At 38.2% G+C, this 23,718-nt stretch overlaps 2 protein-coding genes across 2 annotated transcripts; one reads left to right on the top strand and one right to left on the bottom strand.

The window, feature by feature from the left end:
* Positions 1 to 3,711: 3,711 nt before the first annotated feature.
* LOC108346535 (uncharacterized) lies at positions 3,712 to 4,200 on the bottom strand. Its single transcript, XM_017585610.1, has one exon. The coding sequence runs from the start codon at positions 4,198 to 4,200 to the stop codon at positions 3,712 to 3,714; it is 489 nt and encodes a 162-aa protein (XP_017441099.1).
* A 14,675-nt stretch (positions 4,201 to 18,875) lies between these two features.
* On the top strand, positions 18,876 to 20,687 carry LOC128194072 (uncharacterized). The gene is made up of 2 exons (XM_052868735.1): positions 18,876 to 19,351; positions 19,422 to 20,687. The coding sequence occupies exons 1-2, from the start codon at positions 19,320 to 19,322 to the stop codon at positions 19,927 to 19,929; spliced, it is 540 nt and encodes a 179-aa protein (XP_052724695.1). The 5' UTR covers positions 18,876 to 19,319; the 3' UTR covers positions 19,930 to 20,687.
* The last annotated feature ends 3,031 nt before the right edge of the window (positions 20,688 to 23,718 follow it).

Genomic DNA, 23,718 nt, shown 5'->3' with positions numbered 1-23,718 from the left:
TTGTATTCAACTCCATTCATGGAGAGCTAAGCATCTAGGGCTATTCTGCTGTAATTCCCTGATGGATTCTGAGGTTACGTTAAGTTAATGCAATTGTTTATTTTGATTATTTATTTAAGTTGTTCTCTCTCTATGTCTTTCATCTCTCTATCTTGTTAAAAGCAAAGATTTTTGCATCATAATATGTTTCAATCTACATGCATATTGATTATATGAGTTTTAGGGTTTCTAGGTTTAAATTGAGAATCTACTTTGATTTAATTTAGGAACTTTCATATGATTAAATGGTTTTTACTATCAATTGAGAATGTACTTTGATTGATTAGTAATAATTTCAACTATAATCAATTGAGAATTTACTTTGATTGATTAGCTTTTAATTTGGTTAGGAGATTTAAGAATAGACATGATTAAACACAATAGAATTTGATTGAGAATGTACTTTGGTTGAATTTATTGTGAATAATCTAGAAAGGTTTTGCATTTGATTGAGAATTTACTTTAGTTAAATGCATGATCGCCCTCAAATTAATTAAGAATGTACTTTAATTAATTTGAAACTTAAACAATAATCAATTGAACAATTATCCGTGAATAACCGATGATGAATCTATCTTGGAAAAGCAGTGGAATTAGCCTATTTCATCGTAACTGTTTTTAAGTTTCTTATTTATTCTTTAAACACTCTTCAACCATTACTTTTATTCATAAGCATTGCATAGCATTCGTAAGAATCACAGATATTCAAAAGCAATTCCGTGTTCGTTGGGAGACGACTCAGGGTTACTTCAACCCTGTCTACTTTCTTGAATACTACTTGGCAATACTGAAGTTGCCTTGAAAAGTAGTATTAATTTGATAGCTTCAACGACAGCTTATCAATGATGAAGGAAGAGATAAAGAGAATGATATAAATCGGGCTACTTTGATAAGTAGGCAGATTAACTATATTGTGCTACTTTGGTAAGTAGACAGTATTGTCTTGCTGCGCTACTTTGGTAAGTAGGCAGAAGAACTTGGTTTGTGCTACTTTGGTAAGTAGGCAGAAGATCTTGTTTTGTGCTACTTTGGTAAGTGGCAGAAGAACTTGGTTTGTGCTACTTTGGTAAGTAGGCAGAAGAACTTGGTTTGTGCTACTTTGGTAAGTAGGCAGAAGATCTTGTTTTGTGCTACTTTGGTAAGTAGGCAGAAGAACTTGGTTTGTGCTACTTTGGTAAGTAGGCAGAAGAACTTGGTTTGTGCTACTTTGGTAAGTAGGCAGAAGATCTTGTTTTGTGCTACTTTGGTAAGCAGGCAGAAGAACTTGGTTTGTGCTACTTTGGTAAGTAGGCAGAAGAACTTGGTTTGTGCTACTTTGGTAAGTAGGCAGAAGATCTTGTTTTGTGCTACTTTGGTAAGTAGGTAGAAGAACTTGGTTTATGCTACTTTGGTAAGTAGGCGAATTAATTATACTGTACTGCTTTGGTAAGTAGACAGTATTGTCTTGCGGTGCTACTTTGATAAGTAGAGAGAATAACTTGGTTTGTACTACTTTGGTAAGTAGATCAGATGAGGTGAAGTTGTAACACTTTGATAAGTGGAATAGTAAAATTGTTGAGCAATGATATTGTGATAATATGTTGAATGGGTGTGCTTAACTGTATTGAATACTGTGGATGTATTATTAACGGATTGTGAATGGATTGTATGCTGGTTTCAGTTAGCTCACCCTATTGTTTGTGTTTGTGCATGTGAATGCGATGATCGTATAATGTGTGATGTTATACGGGAGCAGATTATATGACAAAGGAAGATGAAGCTGTGAAATGCGAGGATTTGCGAGTGGGGAATCTAAATGGGGGATTTCAAATGCATTTGGAAAGTTCTTATGTTGTTAGAACTGCATATGTTTAATTTTCTTAATTGGATTGGAGATCAAAATTATTTGGTTTAAACTCAATTTGAAATGTAGATTTCAATGAAAGGTATCAGACGATATTAGTTTTGAAACTATTTTAAAATTTACGCTTCCGCATGCTTTTGGAAAAGCAGTGTTGTGTTTTGAGAAACGGTGTCACCCTCTCAGGATAAAATATCGGGGCGTGACACCCTGCAATTAAAATTGACAATAATTAGCCTCAGATAATTCAAATTAATTAAAATAAGAATTTCTGGTCAAATTAAGTACAATTAGCAAAAAATGGGGAAATAATGGACATTGAAGAACAATTCCCTAATGAAATCTAGTACAATAAGGTAAATGAAGTCAAGAAAATATTGACTCATCAAAATAGACCACACTTAGTATTTTGCACTCCTGGTCAAAATCAAGACACAGATCAAGGAATAGTTCAAAAGACATCATGGGAGTGACACAACCTCAGCACACAAAAACAAAAGACTCACAAGAAAACAAACAGATTTACGCAGTCCTCAAGGAATCTAGACAAAGAAAAGGAGTAGACAACATCCAACACAGAAAGAACCAGAGAAACCAGATACTCATGGTGATCATCCAAGCAATTCCAGACATGGCAAAATATTCAATCAACTCAAGAGGTGAATCAAAAGTAACAAAACCTCACATATGCACTATTATTGTTTCTCTCAAGTGTGTAGGGTAAACAATGTCAACTCAATGCACTCAAGAAAGCAAGCTACAAATAGACTTGGCAATCCTCTAATATCAACACCCAAAACATATGCATGTTCAAATCAAAAGGTATTTTCATGGTTGTAATGGGGCCAAGGACAAGGCAGGATAAAATATGGATGAGAAGCTACAAACCAAAAAGAATAGAGGAGCAATGGGGAACAAGTGAAAATACAATCAAATAATACCCAAAACCTCTAATTCAATCCTCTTCTTGACTCCATTATTCAAAACTTTTATTTTTCTCAATTTTTTTGTATATTTTTTTCCTTCTCTTGTATCTTTTTTAATCTCTCTTTTAAGAACACAACTCGTTGTAAGAGACAAGATACACAACTTATTTTCAACATAACCAAGAAGAGGAACCAACCAACTAATACACCAGAATCCCCAAGGAGACCACACTTGTTCCCAAAACAATTCCAAAGCTCCAAAATTCCCTAAGGTTATGGTCATCATGGTTTTTCACTTAGGGCTAATGTATGAGCTTCAAAACAAAGAAAAGGGGAAATCATAGGCTCAAAATGGTTATCAAAGGATTACAAACAAGGTAGGCTTATTTGGCTAGAGAGGCTTAAGAACAAAATTGTCTTTATCACTTGCAAACATGCATATCAATCAAGAATTATCAACAAGAGTCAAGCCAAGGCATATGTGCAAGCAATCAAAAGACATATCACACACAAGAAAGAATATCAAGTGGCTCAAATTCTCACACAGGGTATCTCTGTCACAATCAATTCAACCTCTCAAACATCATAATCATCTTTCCAAGTATATAAAAGCAAGGATTTCAAACCAATCATAGTATCAATGAAGTGAAGGAAAAGTCTACAACCTAAACCAAAGTCTAAATATCAAGAGAAACATGCAAAACTGTACACAAGACACAAGAAAAACAACCTAGAAATAACCTAGAAAATGAAACCTAAACAAAGAAAAATCTCCCCCAATAGACCACACTTAAACTACACAATGTCCTCAATGTGTCACAAACATGAAATCAACAATCAGAATAGTTAAATGATATAGACAAAGTGCAATAAAAGTGAGAAAAGGAGAAAAGAAAACTCCCTGAGTCAGGGGAAAAGAGAGGTGGGATCGACCAAAGACGTTTCCTCCACCACTATATCCAACAAAGAAGGATTGTTGAGGAAAGGCTTCAATCTGTGCCCATTAACCTTGAAGCTTTTAGCTGTGGATGGACTTTGGATCTCAACTGCACCATAAGGATAAACGTTAGTCACAACAAAAGGTCCAATCCATTTTGATCTTAACTTACCCACCATGAGTCCGAGCCTAGAGTTATACAATAAAACCTGCTGGCCAACCTCAAAGTCTTTCCTAACAATTGAACTATCATGGAACTTCTTTGTCCTTTCCTTGTAGAACTTTGAGTTCTCATAGGCCTCCAATCGGATCTCATCAAGCTCATTCAATTCCAACTTTCTTTCCTCTCCAGCTTGAACCATGGAGAAGTTGCAAGACTTCACAGCCCAATATGCCTGATGCTCAATCTCCACTAGTAAGTGACATGCCTTTCCAAAGATAACCCAATAAGCAGACATCCATATCGGTGCTTTGTAGGCAGTCTTGTGTGCCCAAAGAGCATCGTCCAACCTATTACTTCAGTCTTTCCTATTGGGTTGGACAATCTTCTCCAAAATCCTCTTAATCTCCCTATTTGAGATCTCAGTTTTCCCATTGGTTTGTGAGTGATATGGTGTAGAGACGTTATGCACCACCCCATACTTCTTGAGCAAAGCTTGCATGGACCTATTGCAAAAATGGGTTCCTTGATCACTAACAATCGCTCTAGGCACTCCAAACCTGCAAAAGAGGTGAGATCTAACAAAATTCAAAACAACCTGAGCATCATTAGTCTTGGTGGCTCTAGCTTGCACCCATTTTGAAACATAATCCACAGTCAGGAGAATGTAAGAGAAACCAAAAGAAACAGGAAAAGAACCCATAAAATATATACCCCAAACATCAAATACCTCACAGAATAGCATGGGCTGTTGAGGCATCTGTTGTCTCCATAAAAGTGATCCTCATGCTCTTTGACATGGCTCGCAGGTGCTACAAATCCTCTATGCATCCTTGAAGATGGAAGGCCAATAGAAATCGCAATCAAGTACCCTACAAGTCGTTCTTTGAATCCCCAAATGACTGTCAGGTGAGGAAGCATGACAAAACTGTAGGACCGAGTCAATCTCATGGTTCAGAATGTATCTCCTTGTAACCTGGTCACTGCACAACTTCCACAAATACGGGTCATCCCAAATATAGTACTTAGCATCACTCTTAATTTTAGCAATTTGAGCACAGGATGCTAAGGGAGGAAAAACAGAAGCAACCAAATAATTAACAATATTTGCAAACCAAGGAGTAGGGTAAGAAACCGAAATTGTCAATAAACTCTCATTAGGAAAGTCATCCTGGATGGGCAAGACATTGGCTTCATCATCAGCTCTTTCAATCCTGTTGAGGTGGTATGCAACCAAATTTTGTGCTCAACTCCTGTCTTGGATCTGCAAATCAAATTCTTGGAGTAGGAGCATTCTCCTGATCAGCCTTGGCTTTGACTCAGCCTTCTTCAAAAGAAACTTCAGAGCTGCATGGTCAATGAAAACAGTAACATGAGAACCAAGCAAATAAGACCTGAATTTATCAAGAGCAAACACAATTGCTAATAACTCTTTCTCAATAGTGGTATAATTTGCTTGGGCAGCATCCAAAGTCCGGGAAGCGTAGTAGATCACTCACGGCAACTTATCAATCTTTTGCGTCAAGATAGCCGCCAATGCATAATTGGATGCATCACACATAAGCTCAAACGAGGTTGTCCAATCTGGTGCCTGAATGATAGGAGTTTTAGTCAAAGCTTCCTTAAGGTAGTCAAAAGCCTTCTTGTATCTGTCATCAAAGTCAAACTCAACATCCTTCTGCAACAGTTTGGACAAGGGAAGCGCCTTCTTGCTGAAATCCTTGATGAAGCGCCTATAGTAACCTGCATGTCCAAGAAAAGATCGAACCTCTTGCACGCAAGAGGGGTAAGGCAATTGCGAAATCACAAATATCTTAGCATGATCTACTTCTATTCCCTTGCTATAAATAATATGCCCCAAAACCAAACCTTGTTCAACGATGAAGTGACATTTCTCAAAATTGAGAACAAGGTTTGTTTCAATGCATCTTTGCAAAACTTTTTCCAAACTCTCTAAACATCCATCAAATGAGGATCCATATACAGTAAAATCATCCATGAACACCTCCATGCAACTCTAAAGAAAGTCGCTAAAAATGATAAGCATGCACCACTTGAAGGTACCAGGGGCACTGCATAGGCCAAAGGGCATCCTCCTATAGGCAAAAGTGCCAAAGGAGCAGGTGAATGTGGTTTTCTCTTGATCCTCGGGAGCAATATTTATTTGAAAATACCCAGAAAAACCATCAAGAAAGCAATAATTGGACTTAGCTGTCAGGCGCTCTAGCATTTGATCGATGAATGGCATGGGGAAATGATCTTTCCTGGTTGCTTGGTTGAGCCTTCTGTAATCAATGCAAACTCTCCAACTATTTTGCACTCTTGTAGGAATCAACTCATTCCTCTCATTCTTTACCATAGTAAGGCTAGTCTTCTTGGGAACAACATGGATCGGGCTCACCCATTGACTATCTGATATGGGGTAGTTGATCCCAGCTTGTAGAAGCTTGGTCACCTCCTTCTTGATTACATCCATAATCACAGGGTTTTGCCTTCTTTGTGATTGCCTAACTGGATTTGCTCCATCCTCTAAAAGAATTTTGTGCATACAAGTAGATGGGTTGATGCCAAGTATGTCAGCCAATGTCCAACCAATGGCCCTTTTGTGCTTTCTCAGCACACTCAACAACTTCTCCTCTTGATTAGCATCAAGGGAGGTGGAAATAATCACGGGGTTCTTCTCATCATCCTCCAAGTATGCATACTTAAGGTTATTTGGGAGTGGTTTTAACTCAAGAATGGGTGCCTGCAAGTTAGATTCATCTGTACTTCCTACAACGTGGTTAGTGCATTCTCACTCTAAAGAATTTACATGTAAAGGCACAACACCCATCTCATTGGACTCAACAACAATATCCATGACGGATACATCATCAACATCAGCAATATCAACAATATGAAAATCCACATCAAAATCCACATCATAATCAACATCATTGACATATTCTGATTCAAATTTTGATTCAATGCATGTATACAAAGAAGATAGAAAATAATGTTCTTTATCATGCACAAAATAAAACTCATCAGCAACAAATTTCTCAACAACATCATCCAAAATATCAATTCTAAACACAAAATGGTCCTCAGCTGGAAACTTCATTGCATCAAGAATGTTAAAGTGAACAATAATATCAGCAAATTCCATGGATAAAGTTCCAGCATACACATCAATTTTGGTCCGGGCAGTTTTCAAAAATGGCTTGCCTAAAAGGATGGGGGCGGATCCATGAGAGAATCCCTCCTCCATTTCCAAAACATAAAAGTCAACAGGAAAAATCAATTCCCCAACCCTAACCAAAACATCATCTGTGTAACCTATCAGGTGGGCAACACTTCTATTGTCCAGTTGAATAACAACACCCGTAGGTTGTAGAGGACAAAGAGACAATGATTTATATACGGATAAAGGCGTCACATTAATGGAGGCACCCAGATCAAGCATGGCATTTTCAAACTTACTATTCCCAATCACATAAGGGATGCAGAATGTACCTGGTGCAGACACATTTCTGCCCATGCTAATCCTTTCATCTCCCTTCATCTTCCTCTTATGTGTGCACAACTCCTTGAGGAATTTGGCATACCTTGGAATCTGTTTGATTGCATCTAGTAGAGGTATGTTCACCTCCACTTTCTTGAAGGTCTCTAAAATGTCTTTATCTACCTCCTCCATCTTTTTGCTAGGCATCTCCTTTGGAGGGAATGGAAGAGGAATCGGATGGTGCAAGGTAGGAGATGGACTAGTGATGGTGGTGGGAGAAGAAGAAGGTCCACCTGAAGAAGAAGAAGAACAACCACCGGAAGAGGAAGAAGGTCCACTTGCCTCAAATATCCTGCTTGGACCAGCCTGGTGCTCTTTTCTCTGAGAAGTAGCATGATAAAGCTGGGGTGCAGGTGTATGTGCAGATGTAGGTGCAGGAGATGACATTGTGGGTAGAACAATCTTATTCCCGGATCTAAGGGTGATAACACTAACATTCTTTGGGTTTTGCACAATCTGGGATGGTAACTTATCAAAATTCTAAGACTGTGCCTGATTCAGTTGTGTGGCCATCTGCCCCATTTGATTCGTCAAACTCTAGATGGAAGCTCTTATTTCCTGCTGAAACTGCATATTCTGAATAGTCATATGCCTCACAAGCTCCTCCAATGTAGGCTCAGAAGAAGTGGAAGGTTGAGGAGTAGGTTGGGCAGATATCTCTTGTTGTTGGTGTTGCCTCTGATACTATTGAACTGGTGGAGGCACATATGGTCTACTCAGACCTGCAACATTCTGGAAAGGTGGTGTCTGGTGTTGCTACTTTGGTTGTTGTTGCTGATACTAGGGAGCATTGGACCATCTAAGATTTAGGTGATTCCTCTACCCAAGGTTGTACCTGTTGTTGGACAAGTCATAATTTTGTTGCCGCTATGGTTGTCTGTTGCTATAGCTGTTTGCAGCATAGGCTTGAGGAGCATCTTGGCTAATAGGTTGCTGCAAAGAAGGAGAAACATCTGTATAATGATCACTGGAAGGACATATGCCACACAGTCGTGGAACAGATACAGATGGAGGTGTTGGTCTCTGATTGGATGCCAACTGTGTCACCAAGCTCACAAGAGCATCAAGCTTGCTCTCCAATTTCTTATCTGCAGATGATGAAGAATGAGTAGCTACATCATTAACTCCCTGATAGGCTATCGTTGAAGCTATCAAATTAATACTACTTTTCGAGGCAACTTCAGTATTGCCAAGTAGTATTCAAGAAAGTAGATAAGGTTAAAGTAACCCTGAGTCGTCTCCCAACGAATACGGAATTGCCTTTTAATATTTGAATCTTATGAATGCAATGCAATGTTCAAGAATAAAAATGATGTTTGGAGAAGGTTTAAAGAACAAATAAGAAACTTAAAAACGATTATAATGAAATAGGCTAATTCCACTACTTTTCCAAGATAGATTCATCATCGGTTATTCACAGATAATTGTTTAATTGATTATTATTTAAGTTTCAAATTAATTAAAGTACATTCTTAATTAATTTGAGGGCGATCATGCACTTAACCAAAGTAAATTCTCAATCAAATGCAAAACCTTTCTAGATTATTCACAATGAATTCAACCAAAGTACATTCTCAATCAAATCCTATTGTGTTTAATCATGTCTATTCTTAAATCGCCTAACCAAATTAAAAACTAATCAATCAAACTAAATTCTCAATTGATTATAGTTGAAATTATTACTACCAATCAAAGTACATTCTCAATTAATAGTAAAAACCATTTAATCATATGAAAGTTCTTAAATTAAATCAAAGTAGATTCTCAATTAAACCTAGAAACCTTAGAACTCATATAATCAATATGCATGTAGATTTAAACACATTATGATGCAAAAATATTTGCTTTTAATTTGATAGAGAGATGAAAGACATAGAGAGAGAACAACTTAAATCAATAATCAAAATCAACAATTGCATTAACTCAATCTAACCTCAGAATCAATAATGGAATTACAGTAGAATAGCCCTAGATGCTCAGCTCTCCATGAATGGAGTTGAATACAAGATGAAATAAGAGAGAGAAGTGGTGAATGAATGAATGAAGTGAAGTCAAGTCCCTTTTCTGCCTCCCTTGGGTCTCTTTATATAGGGCTTGATTGGGCTTGGACTATAAATATTCAGTTGACAGAATCTTTTATCTTATATCTTCCAAATAACTAAAAGATTTAGATAATTATAACATTGTTTGGAAGATATTTTCTGTTGATATTCCGAAATTAAATTAATTCAACAACTGAATTTTATCTTTTAGCTTTTCTGAATTTCCAAAATTGCACAAATACCTTGAAATTTCCTCTATCAGCACTTTAGCCCCCTTTTTAATTTTTGAAATTGCAGGAAAGCCCCTCAGTTGACCACCTTTTACCAGATTCAAACAGCATTGACCATTTTTGACTCAAGATGACGCGCCAATGAGTGTCCGCCACGTGTCAATCTCCTTCTCCAAAATTAGGGTTCTGAATTGAGCAAAGAAGCTTGTGCTGCCTGCGCCGCAATAGGGGTTGCTCTTTGGGATGCTCGAAGGAAATTGATTTGTGATTGATTAAGACTGGAGGTAGAATTGATCTCGCGATGACGCTGGTTGTGCAGATAATGGTAGCGGAGATGGAGGCGTGACATTGGTTCGAGGAAGATGGTGGAAAACGAGAGTATCGCGAGAGATTGGGTTTTACTGTGTGGTTTTTCTAAAGGTTGAAGAAGATAGTGACGTGGCATTATCTAGGTGGTTGGATCTATTAGTGGTGGACTGCCACGTGGCAGAATCTGGCAGAGTCTGATTTAGGACGGGTAGGAATAGGAAAATTTAGGGGTTGCAGGAGAAAAGGTTTAGTGTATGGGCTTGGTTGTTGGCCTGTTTCAGAAATAAGAGTGTATGTAGACATTTTAGGAGGTGCAAGGGTAAAGACTGCCTGTTTGGCCTATCTGTACATTATTTATCAAATAACATCTGATTTTGGGCCTTAATTTGCAATTTGGACCAATAAAGCTTTAATTCCAGCTGCACAAATAAACATTAGAACATCCAAGAATAATTTATGCGCTAAAACTCACTTTTTACGTCTCTTTAATTCCCAAACCCAATAATCCCAATTGTCACAGATTCACTTTAAATCAACCATTTAAGCACAAATATCCCATCAAAAATTTGAATTTTAAAGCATAAATGTGGGCATAAATATGCACTCATCACACCCCCACACTTATCCTTTTGAACTCCTGGGAAAAATTGATTAATTCCAAGACTTTGTTCTGAGTCATTTTATTCTATATTTGCATTTGGATCAAAAGAATGAACAACACCGGACATAGATGAATCATTTAGGCAAGGACATGCAAATGAAATCACTCTATTCTTCACACATGAGTTAACCTTTTTGAATTCCCAAGAAAATCAAATATGAAAGATAACACTCAAGTCAAAATGTATCTATTTCTCCCTAACTCTCTCAAGTGTTTTTGGCTTGTGCTTACACTCAAAATTCCCATGTAAGTAGACATCATTGATATTTAGCAAGACTCTAACATTCACACACTTAAGAAAACATGCAATTATTGATCATGAGGGCGTTTTAAGGTTTTATTGAGGCCAAGGCAAATGTAGGGAATTTTCTTGGAATTTTTGAGTTTTTGAAATTGATATAGAAAGAGTAATGATACTTGATTTAAAAGACAAATCTATTTCTTGCTCTTTTAAGGAAGATTTACTTTTCTTTCTCTTTTTCCTTCTTTTTTTCTTTTTTTAAAACTCCAATTTTTCATCTTCCTTTTTGCCCTTTTCATTATTTTGTGGGTGAGGTACTCACCCACACACTTATTCATCACTTTACTTCTAGCAGAATCCATTACTCCTTCTTTCCTAAGGTAAGGAACATATGATTTTTCTTCTTTTCTCATTTGATAATGACTGGAAATAGGCTTAAGGCTCAAAGGGGTTTTCAATGGATTAATGTTAGGACAAGTTTATTTGGCCAAGTAGCTAAAACAAGAAATGCCTCAATCATATCAAATCATGCATATTGACCTCAGTTGCACAACACAGAATCAAGCTAACTATTAGAGTATCAACAAAACATGGGCAAATCAAAAAAGAAAAATAGGTATGGCACATGGTGGTCCATCCTTAACATTAAGCCTAAAACTCACATGGTTTCAAATTTCTTTCACAAAAGATTTAATTAGGAAATTCTCAAGTCAACTCAATCAACAAATCATAAAAGCAATCCACTCATATCAACATGACTGATTTTTTTTTAATTCATGATCATCCCAGTTACTGATTCAAACTCTCAAATCCAATGCAAATATTTATTAAAAAAAACAAAATAGGGAACAAAATTAATTGTTTCACCACACACCCCCACACTTATACTATGCATTATCCTCAATGTATGCCTTATATGTAGAATGCAAAGAAAAAGTATGAGGGTACTTACCTCCTTCATGGTGGAAGGAATGTTGGAGTGGTCAAATTCGCTCCATCCATCGTCTTGTTCAGCATGTCTTGATTTTCATTAAATATCCGCAGACGATGGGCATTAACTTTGAAGATTCTATCAGAAGATTATTCCTTGATCTCCACTGCTCCATAGGGAAACACTTGTGTTACAATGAATGGACCTTCCCATTTGGAGCGTAATTTACCACTCATAGGCCCTACCCTGGACTTGTACATTAACACCTTTTGACCTATGTTGAAATCCTTTTAGGTCACAAGCTTTTGATCATGGAATTTCTTGGTTTTCTCTTTGTAAAAAGTGGAGTTTTCATAGGCTGTGAGCCTAATCTCCTCTAGTTCTTGCAGTTGGAGCTTTCTCTCTTTCCCTGCTCCTTCCATGTCCAAGTTACAAGCTTTCACAGGCCAATAGGCTCGGTGTTGAATCTCCACAGGTAGATGGGAAGCCTTTCCAAATACAACCCTGAAAGGTGACATACCTATTGGTGCTTTGTAGGCCGTCTGATGTGCCCAAAGTGCATCATCCAATCTTGCGGCCCAATCCTTCCTATTTGGCTTCACTAGCTTTTGCAATATCTTCTTGATCTCTCTGTTAGAGACCTCAACTTGTCCATTAGTTTGGGGGTGATATGGTGTAGCAATGCGATGCGTCACCCCATACTTTTTCAACATATTCTCTAACAGCTTATTGCAAAATTGGGTCCCCTAATCACTAACGATGGCTCGTGGTATTCCAAACCTATAGAAAATGTTAGACCTGACAAAACTCATAACAACTCGAGAATCATTAGTCCTTGTAGCTATGACTTCCGCTCATTTGGAAACATAGTCTACAACAAGCAAAATATAAGAAAACTCAGAAGAAGAAGGAAAAGGACCCATGAAGTCAATACCCCAAATATCAAATACCTCACAATATAGCATTGGTTGTTGAGGCATCTCTTCCCTCCTTGTGATGGATCTAGCTGCCCTTTGACATTGCTCACAATTTTCATATATCCTCTGTGCATCTTTAAAGATGGTAGGCCAATATAATCCACAATCCAACACCTTCCTACCTGTCCTTTGTGTGCCATAGTGTCCTCCGAAAGGTGATGAATGAAAAAATTCAAGCACATAAGGTATCTCTATGTCAGGAACGCACCTCCTTACAACTTGGTCACTACAAATGCGCCATAAGAATGGTTCATCCCATACATAGTACTTTGCCTCACTTTTCAGTTTGGCTTTCTCAGATTTGGAGAAAGATGGAGGAATAGCTGAAACAGCCAAATAGTTAACAATGTCCGCAAACCAAGGTTCAGGATACATACCTTTTACAGAAGTTAATGCTAGCAGGACTTCGTCAGGAAAGTCATCCTGAATAGGAATTTCATCTTCTTCTTTTTTAGTCCTACTAAGATGGTCTGCTACTAGACTATGGGCTCCACTTCTGTCCCGAATCTCAATGTTAAACTCTTGGAGCAGTAGCATCCATCTGATCAACCTTGGTTTGGAATCTGCTTTCTTTAGAAGGAATTTCAATGCAACATGATTTGTATAAACAATTACCTTGGATCCAAGTATGTATGATCTAAATTTATCCAAGGCAAATACAACAGCTAGTAATTCCTTCTCAGTTGTGGTATAATTTGCCTGTGCAGTGTCCAATGTCCTGGAAGCATAGTATATCACATGTGGTAGCTTCCCATTTCTTTGTGCAAGTACCGCTCCTACTGCAAAGTTTGATGCATCACACATCAACTCGAATGGCAATGTCCAATCAGGTGGTTGAATGATGGGAGTGGTAGTGAGTGCCCTTTTCAACGAATCAAAAGAGGTTTTGCACTTCCCTCCAAAGTCAAATGGTACATCCTTCTGAAGTAAGTTGGATAGAGGATTAGCTATCTTGCTAAAGTCCTGTATAAACCTCCTGTAAAACCCTGCATGACCAAGAAAAGATCGAACCTCTTGTACAGAAGAGGGGTAAGGCAATTGCGAAATAACATCAATTTTAGTAGGATCTACAGATATACCATTCCTGGAGACAACATGACCCAAAACTATACCTTGTTCCACCATAAAATGACATTTTTCAAAATTCAAAACAAGGTTAGTTTCCTCACATCTCAACAAAACTCTTGCAAGATTAGCCAAAAAATTATCAAAAGATGAACCATACACACTAAAATCATCCATGAAAACCTCAATACAATGCTCCAATAAGTCTATAAAAATACTCAGCATACATCGCTGAAATGTACTAGGAGCATTGCATAAACCAAATGGCATTTTCCGATAAGCATATGTACCAAAAGGACAAGTGAAGGTAGTCTTATGTTTCTCCTCCGCGGCTATACAAATTTGAAAATACCCGGAGAATCCATCTAGAAAACAATAATGTGACTTACCTGCCAAACGGTCTAGCATCTGATCCATGAATGGCAAAGGAAAGTGGTCCTTTCGAGTCACTTGGTTCAATCTCCTATAGTCAATACAAACCCTCTAACTATTCTGAATACGAGTAGGAATCAACTTCTTCTTCTCGTTTTTAACCACTGTGATTTCAGATTTCTTGGGAACCACATGTACAGGGCTCACCCAAGTGCTGTCAGAAATGAGATATATAATACCTGCTTGTAGCAACTTGGTTACCTCTTTCTTGACAACCTCCATCGGTTGAGGATTCAGTCTTCTCTGAGGTTGTCTCACTGGTTTAGCACCTTCCTCCAAAAGTATTTTGTGCATACAAAATGAAGGGCTAATACCAGGAATATTTGCCAAAGTCCAGCCTATTGCTTTCTTGTGATCTCTGATAACCTGTAATAGTTGTTTTTCCTGCTCATCAGTAAGCAATGCAGATATAATAACAGGAAGTTTCCTATCCCTCTCAAGATAAGCATATTTCAAGTGGGATGGTAAAGGTTTCAACTCCAAAACGGGTGGTTGTACCACAGATGGCAGGATTTTACTGCCTAAGGTAATCTCAGCCACCTCAACATCACACTCGGATGCTATAGAGGAATCATCTATTGACACTGCGTCCTCAATATCACCTGTTTTACAATTTTCTTCGTCGTCCAAAATTAGGCACGACATGTTTGAAAAAGAAAAGTCCAAAGATGGAGAAAAAGTTGAAAAAATATCCAAGAAACTAACAGAAAAATTATTTACAATTTCATTGAATAAATCAATATAAAACAAAGAATGCTCTTCGATTGGATGCATCGTGGCTTCCAATACATTAAAATGCACCTTCTCATCACCTATCTCCATGGTCAGTGTTCCTGCATGCACATCTATCTTGGTTCGTGCTGTCATCATGAAAGGTCTTACCAAGATAATAGTTGATGACTTGATTCCATCTTCATCCTTCATATCCAAGATGTAGAATTTGGCAGGAAAAATTAGCTTGTCTACTCGGACAAGGACATCCTCAAGCACACCTGCAGGGTTAACTATGCTACAGTTGGCCAGTTGAATGACCACACCAGTAGTCTTAAGAGGTCCCAAAGATAGAGAAGTAAACCTTGATAAAGGCATTATATTAATGGAAACCTCTAAATCTAGCATGGCATTATCAAACTTTAAATTTCCAATAGTACAAGGAACAGAAAACATACCTGGATCTTTGCATTTTTGTGGTATTTCAATGTGTTTCTTAACCAAGCTTGAAACATTTCTTCCCAAATTCACAATCTCATTATCTCTAATGCGCCTTTTATTTGTGCAAAATTCTTTCAAAAACTTGTCGTACTTAGGGATTTGTTTAACAACATCAAGCAAAGGAATGTTGATCTCTACCTTCTTGAAAGTATTTAAAATCTCTTAGTCTAATTCCTCCATTTTTTTGTTTCTCGATTTTAATCGATTTGGATATGGAGGAGGTGGAGAATGAGATGAAGAAGAATTTTTAGAAGAGTTAGAAGATATTAACCTGGATTTTTCAGTGGTAGTTTCATGCGATGGCTCACTTGATCCTCCATTGTCATCAATTTTTGCTTCTTCTTTCTCTTTATCTTCATCCTCTTGGGCTCCTTCAGGGCCTTCTACCTGCTTACCTGTTTTCAAAGTAATAGCATTTACATTTCTCGGGTTGATCACTGTTTGTGCAGGAAGTTTATTTGATTCGTTAGCCTCTAACTTATCCACCCTCTGAGTCAACTCTGCAATTGATTTCTTTATTTCCGAATTTTGCTCAACTATTATTTTCATGAAATCTTGCATTGACATTTCAGGCTGAGATTGCTGCCTTTGTTGAGGTGGAACATAAGGTTACTTGTTCTGTTGATATCTATTGGAGGACGAATCATGATAATTCTGGTATGGTTTATTTTCTCCAAACATGTTTGCAGCAAAAGCTTGAGATGGGTTTTCCACAGTGGTTTCCACCAAGCTAGGACATTCATCAGTATAATGGTTAGTTGAAATGCAAATTCCACACTTCTTAGCAATTTGTGGAGTTGAGGTTTTAAACAAACTTGCAATCTCATCGAGTTTGCTTTCTAGCTTATTCAATCTTTCATCTATCCTCTTTCCATCAACTGCACCATTATCAATTTCATGCACTCCCTTCAACAAAGTCACTGAATTTTCTCTTGTGCCATACTGTTGATTGTCTACTTCCTTCCATTCTATTAGATCTATACCATCTTCTGGTGACCTATCTAAGAAAGATCCTCCGCTTGCAGCATCTGCCCATGACCTATCAGTAGGACTTAAGCCTTCATAAAAGCTTAGAATAAAATCTTCCATTTGGAGTTGAGGGCATGAAGAACATAGTTTCTTGAATCTTTCCCAATATTCACTAAGATTCTCTCTATCTCTCTGTCTTATATCTTGAATTTCTCTACGGATAGCTGATAATCTAGATGCAGGAAAATACTTCTCAAGAAAGAGTCTTTCAATAGTTTCTCAATTTGTAATACGTGCAGAGAGATAATACCACCAATCTTGAGTTGTTCCTTGAAGAGTAAATGGAAAAGCTCTCATTTTAAGGCTCTCTATTGTGATCTTAGGAGATCTAAAATTTTCACACAACATGTGAAATTGTCTCAAGTGCTTGTGTGGATTCTCCCTTGATAACCCATTGAACTTTGGTAAGGCATTTAACAGGTCAGGTCTCAACTCCCACTCCTCATTAGGGTATTCAATGTTACTTCGGATAGCTGTATTGTGGGAGGTGGCTAACTGTTTGATGGTTCTTTGTGACATATTGTTTGGGTTAGGATCAGGTAAAATATTGGATGGTATGTTTGTGATGGGAGATAAAGAAGGTGGTATGACTTCAGATGTAGGAAGTGTTCCCTCAGTAGAACACCCAAATTTCAATCTTCTCCGCAGCTTACGCAAATTCCTTTCGACTTCTGGGTTAATTTGATAAAATTATCCTGGGTTAGGTCTGGTCATGCACTATGCAATCTGCTTGAAGTTTTTTCTTTGTTACTTCTCTCTTTCTTTTCTTCTTGCTTTAGAGAAAGATTTCAAATAAGAGATAAGAGAGACTTGTTAGGTCCACTCCCAGGAAAGAGAGGTGCGTCGCAATGGACAACTTAAGTACCAAGTCTTTCCTAGTCAGAGTGTATTCAAACTAACCTCAAGTATTTCTCAAGAGAAATTCTTAATTAAAACAAGAACAAAGATTTTTTGCTAAAACAATAATGACTAAAGACTACAAAATAACTCAAATTAAATTAAATGTCTATGCGTTAAAAAAATAAAGATAAAGAAATAAAAATAAAAATAAAAATAAAAATAAGAATCAAAATATTCAAAATACTAACCGTACTCCCCAGCAGCGACGCCAAATTTGATAGGTTGTCGTTGAAGCTATCAAATTAATACTACTTTTCAGGGCAACTTCAGTATTGCCAAGTAGTATTCAAGAAAGTAGATAGGGTTAAAGTAATCCTAAGTCGTCTCCCAACGAATACGGAATTGCCTTTTAATATTTGAATCTTATGAATGCAATGCAATGTTCAAGAATAAAAATGATGTTTGGAGAAGGTTTAAAGAACAAATAAGAGACTTAAAAACGATTATAACGAAATAGGGTAATTCCACTTCTTTTCCAAGATAGATTCATCATCGGTTATTCACAGATAATTGTTCAATTGATTATTATTTAAGTTTCAAATTAATTAAAGTACATTCTTAATTAATTTGAGGGCGATCATACACTTAACCAAAGTAAATTCTCAATCAAATGAAAAACAGATGAACAAATTTTCGATCCCCGAAAACAGAGTCAAAAACTTGTTAACCCTCGGTCAAGTGTAACCGAATCGTATCAAGTAATAAACCTGGTAAGACCAAGTATCGTTCTCCCAAAGGACTCACGACCTAGACAGTTATGTGATTTTTTTATGAATTAAGACTTGTGAACAAATTGTTGTAAGTTTCAAATGCAAAAGACTGAAAAGTAAATATGTATGCATATGATGATCAATGGGCAAGAAGAAACAAAACACATGAATTGAAATATATGGATGAATATGTTGTTGGGGTTTATCAATTTCATCCTATCCACTCTCTTGTATTTAGGAATTCATCATTCTTTTCATTAATGTTAATGCCATTTTCTAAGTTACTTAAAACCTGATGTCTCGGCGAAGAAAGCCTAATCATAATCACTAGTTTACAATGTCTTGTCTCCCTAGCAATTAATCATGCATTATAGTTAACAGAAGCTTAAAGGTAACCAACTATCATACTCTTATGTCTAGGTTTGTAATATACTGATGGGAGAGATTCCCCAGATCTAAATTTCCCCGTATGTGTCCATATCAACAAAACCAATAATCATGACATCGAATGAGTTAAACAATGCATGCTTTGAGCAAGGAGGAAAAACCCTAACTATTAATGAAAGAAAGCATGTATCATAAAAATGATCTTGAAGAACAAATTCCATACAAGAGAGTTTCTAAGGATTTACATTGATCCCCCAACAACAAAATAAGTTTAGTTCACCATATTCATGGTGAACTAGATGAACAATGGAATGGAAGAATGGAAGAGATAGAAAAACTCGAGAAAGAGAAGAGGAGAGCCGTCACCATCTCCAATTCTACCCCCAAGGGGTGAAAACTGTGTTTCTGCTTCGTTCCAGCCAAAGATACAAACCCTCTGCCGTCTCGCGAAGCAAGTTTGGGTGTCCTTAACTTTCGTAAAGGATAGATATTTATTTAATCCCTTTTCTCATTCTTTTAACAATTTTAAAGACCAATACTTTATGGTCATAATAAGGGAGACCGGTCGATCCGAATTCCATGAGGAGTCCGGAACACCTCTGTTCCCATTTTATTGGACAAGGAACCCTCGAAAAATAAAGGCTTATTCGGTCCTCCTTTTAAACCCGACTGACCTAGAGGCTGTAAGGATCATCAACAACTTTCCCCGCCGCCTCTCTGCCCGCGACCTTGTTAAATGCCTTGGCCATGAGGATTCTACCGAAGTGGCGTTCCGTATGGTATTTTGGTTTGATCGCTTTAGTTAGTGCTTTGATGTTAACTTAGCTAAGTTTTTGTCATATTTTCAAGCATCATGTCGGTCGCAGCTCCCCGCAAATCCAACTTCATGGCTTTCAGAAAGGAGACAGGTGGTTCCTCAACCGTCGGTCGGGCACCTAGACCACCACCTCCCAATAAGGGGAGTGCTTCTGCGTTGATCCGTCCGTCTTCATCAGGGGCGGCAACAACTGGGGTTGCTACGGCCGGTCAACCTACTACCCCCATCGTTTTTCTTGAACAATCATCTAAGGCGGCCACCACTTCGGCTCTTCCCTTAGAGAGAAAGACGAAAGCCCACAAGGAGGGAGACAAGTCTTCCTCTAAGAAGAATCGAAAGAAGGGGAGTTCCACCCGACCTCTTCTGGGCGAACATTTTAGCACCGAGTTTAATGTTAGTCACAAGACTAACTTTCACATGAGCTCCCTTCAGCGGACGTTGGTGGAGCCGCTCTCCGAAGGCAAAGTGACTAATGCCACATTGGAGCTTACCACCCGGGTGTCTATGATGGCGTGGTACCTCCGGGACTTTGTGGATTAGCGGGGTGCGAAGCATGTGCTAGGGGAGCTTGCGGCCGAGAAGAAGATCTCTGCTGATCTCGGAACTGAAGTGGAGGCGCTTCGGATTGCTCATGGTGATTGTGAGAAGAAGCAGGCCGACCTTCAGTCTAAACTTGATGATGTCAGGCTTCAATTGAGCCAGTCCATCGAATTTTTGCGGGCCGCTCAGGCCAGGAACGATCGCCTGGTCAAGGAGTGTGGCAAGTTGAAGGTGTCTGCCACGAAGCAGGTTGAGAAGGAACAAGAGTTGGTCGCGGAGAACGCAACCCTCCTTAATAAACTCCAACAGGCCAATGAAAAGATCGCCTCTTTGATTGCTTCGGTTGTGTTCGAGCACGAGGAAGGCTTTTTAACAAGGCCTTGCGCCAGGCATCTCTCTTACTGGGAATTGACGACCCGTACGTAAGGGGTTTTGACATCGAGAAGGATGTTATCGATGGGACGTTGGTGCAGCTCGCATAGTCTTCTGGCGACGAAGAGATTCCTACCGTGACTGCACAGCCGGTCAAGGAGGATGAACCGGCCAGTGAGGATGATGATGGTGCCGACGGGGAGTATTTTCTACATATTTAGGAGAATTTGGGAGGGGGAATATTTTGTTTGTTTTTTAATCTTTTGCAGCTTGGTCAGGCAGAAAACATAGGTTTTTTTTAGTTTTTTCTCCAACGACCGACTAACATAGCTTGATGTATACCCTGAAAATACTCTGAATATAATGGCATTTTATTTTTGTGTTCTAATGTGGCCTCGTCATCGCATTATTTTATGCCAAGTTATAAACGTTCGGCTTTGACGACTTTCGTATAAATGATCGGGGTTCTTTCTATTGTGCGCCTCGTTCGACGACTTTTTAGTTTTTACTGAACCGGGCGGCAATGGTTCATTTATTGTACTCGTCGTTCACTGCCCGATCAAGTTGACAGTGGTTCCTTTTGGAACTCTCCTTTCATCAACTTGATTTTTAGCGAAACCGGGCGACAGTGGTTCATTTAATGAACTCGTCGTTCACCGCCCGGTCAATTTGACAGTGGTTCCTTTTGGAAATCTCTATTCATCAACTTGGTTTTTAGTGGAACCGGGTGACAGTGGTTCATTTAATGAACTCGTCGTTCACCGGCCGGTCAAGTTGACAGTGGTTCCTTTTGGAACTCTCAGTTCATCAACTTGGTTTTTAGCCGTTTAGTAGGCTAGTCGTCCGGTTTAAAGATGTCATGAGAGCACTTGAATGGAGCATTCTAGATACTGTATTAATAAAAAAGGAGGAATATTGTTAATTATTGTTAATCTAGGATTGAAACAATTGCAATTAAACTAGTGGCCAACCTGTTTTGCACTGTTGTTTGAATTCGGGCTTGAATTTGGTAGCATTTTAGTTCACAAAACTGTCATAAACCACCTCCCACCATGTGTTCGACTTAAATCCCGAACCATTGTTTGGTCTTTGAGACACGACATAGGAGCCACTTCCTAGTTTATACTGCACTTAATTGCATAAAAATTTGATTCGGGTACGACCTCGATCAAATTTTGGCGTCGTTGTCGGGGATCAACGGTTTGGTTTTAGGTTTGTGTTATGTGTTTATGTGTGTCTTGTGTATGTTTTGTGTGCTGGTGCGTTGGCGCTGAGTGGCAATTGTGCTGGAGCGTGAATAATGCCCAATTTTGTCTAATTAATTGGCATTTTTGGTTTTGATAGCTAGGGGTCTTGTTTTTTTTTTTTTAATTTTGGTGTGGTCACTTCTTTTGGCTCATATTTTCATAGAAAAATCCCAGAAGCGTCACTAGTTGTCCCGGTCAACTTTTGTGAAAAATGGGTAAGCCCGAACTTTGCGACTACATAACTTTTGGTCACGATGTCCGAATTTGACGTATCATATGTGCTTTTTGGGTGGAAAAATGCGAGCTATTGATTGCTCCTTCCGAATGCCAAGAGGTCGGCCCTAGAATTCCAAAAAAAGGCCATTTACTATTTCATTTTTATTTTTGAAGTTTTATTTTCATCATTTTTCACACTTTTAAGTGTCGGTTGACCTAGCTACACTTTGGGGATTTGTCACAAATTTTCAGCCCATTTTGAGTTGATTTGCTTATACTTGTTGTTTAACCCCTTATGTTTTCATTATGTTGACTTTTGCTGATAAAGTTGACTTAGTGTATGACTAGGGGCAATCTTAGGCAAATACCACCCTTTGATCTTGAAATTGATAGGACTTTTCATAGATTAGCTAGGCATATTAGGAATTTGTTTTTAGAGTCAGTCCCACCATTTGAGTCCATACCGTTAGAGTCTCAACAGTCTACTTCTGCATCCACTGTTCCATATTTTGTGCATTCTGCATCTACTGCGTCTGTTGCATCTGATTCTGATTCTGTTATTTTTCATAACGAGAACAATATGGCACAACCTCCACCTCGCAAGAGGACTCTTAGGGAGATGGCTGCACCTGATTTCACTTATGAAAGCTTGTGCATCCAATATCCTGATGAAGACGTGTCGTATGTTCTCAAGACTAAACTAATCCATTTGTTGTCGAAGTTTCATGGTCTTGCAGGTGAATTCCCACACAAGCATTTGAAGGAGTTCCATATTGTTTGCTCCACTATGAAGCCTCATGATGTTTTGGAGGATCATATCTTCTTGAAGGCATCCCTCACTTACTAGAAGGAGTGGCAAATGATTGGTTGTATTACCTTGCACCAAGATCCATCACAAGCTGGGATGATCTTAAGAGACTGTTATTGGAAAAATTCTTCCCAGCATCCTGATAACGGTTGGAAATACTGTAATCTGTGATTCAATTTTGATATTAAATAAACCCTTTGTTACTTAGAAGCTTGTTTGAACTCATGTTTTTAGTATAGTTTTGCGAATAAGTGAGTAGAGGTTATACTTTATGATTTTATCACTAAATTCCCTTTATTTTGTAGCTAATAATGTGCCTCGAAGAATCTTTAACAATATATAGAAGTGAGTTTTGGAATGATATCGCCAGGGCTGAGCGCCCCTGAGCAGGGCTGAGTGCCAATTTTCTTCCCGCACCACGCCTAGGTGCCCTAGAAGGGCACCTGAGCGCCAGCTTTAACCCGTAGCTCGCCTGGGCACCATAAGTGGGGCGCTGAGCGCCAGTTTCATGGGCTTGGACCCATTTTCTGTTATTTTTATGTTCTATTTAAGGGTTTGGACGTCCTAGGGATTGTATCTTTTGATGGCTTAAGCACAAAAACAAACTTTTCACCCATTGGGGGTAGATTTGGGGATGTGACAGCTCTCCTATTCTCTTTCTAGGGTTTTCTATCTTTTTCATTCTTTCATTCCATTGTTCATCTAGTTTTTCTATGATAATGGAAAACTAAACCTTATTTGTTGTTGGGAAAGATGTAACCTCTTAAACTCTCATGTATTTTGAATTGATTCTTAATTATTTATTCATCTTTCATTAATTGTTAGGGTAATTCTTCTTCACTCAATGCTTGCTTTGTTTAACTCATTCATTAAGCTACTAATCGTAATGCAAAATTAATTGTTAGGAATGCAAGGAATTGTGACCTAGTAATTAAGGATAGGCTTTCTTCGCCAAGGAATCGGGTTTTAAGTACTTTAGATAGTGACATTGACATTAAGGAAGAAGTAGAACTCGTATATACATGAGAGCAAACTAGGTGAAATCTAACTCCAACAACATATTCATATCATATTTTCAATATCATCCATTCACCCTTGTGTTTAGCCTACATTCATGTTTATTTTTATTGCATTTGCATTGAAAAC

The sequence above is a fragment of the Vigna angularis genome, chromosome 9, assembly GCF_016808095.1.
Source record: "Vigna angularis cultivar LongXiaoDou No.4 chromosome 9, ASM1680809v1, whole genome shotgun sequence".
In the NCBI taxonomy this organism is placed as follows: Eukaryota; Viridiplantae; Streptophyta; class Magnoliopsida; order Fabales; family Fabaceae; genus Vigna; species Vigna angularis.
Note: the sequence above shows the minus strand (reverse complement) of the source record. Positions and strands in the feature narration are given on the sequence as shown.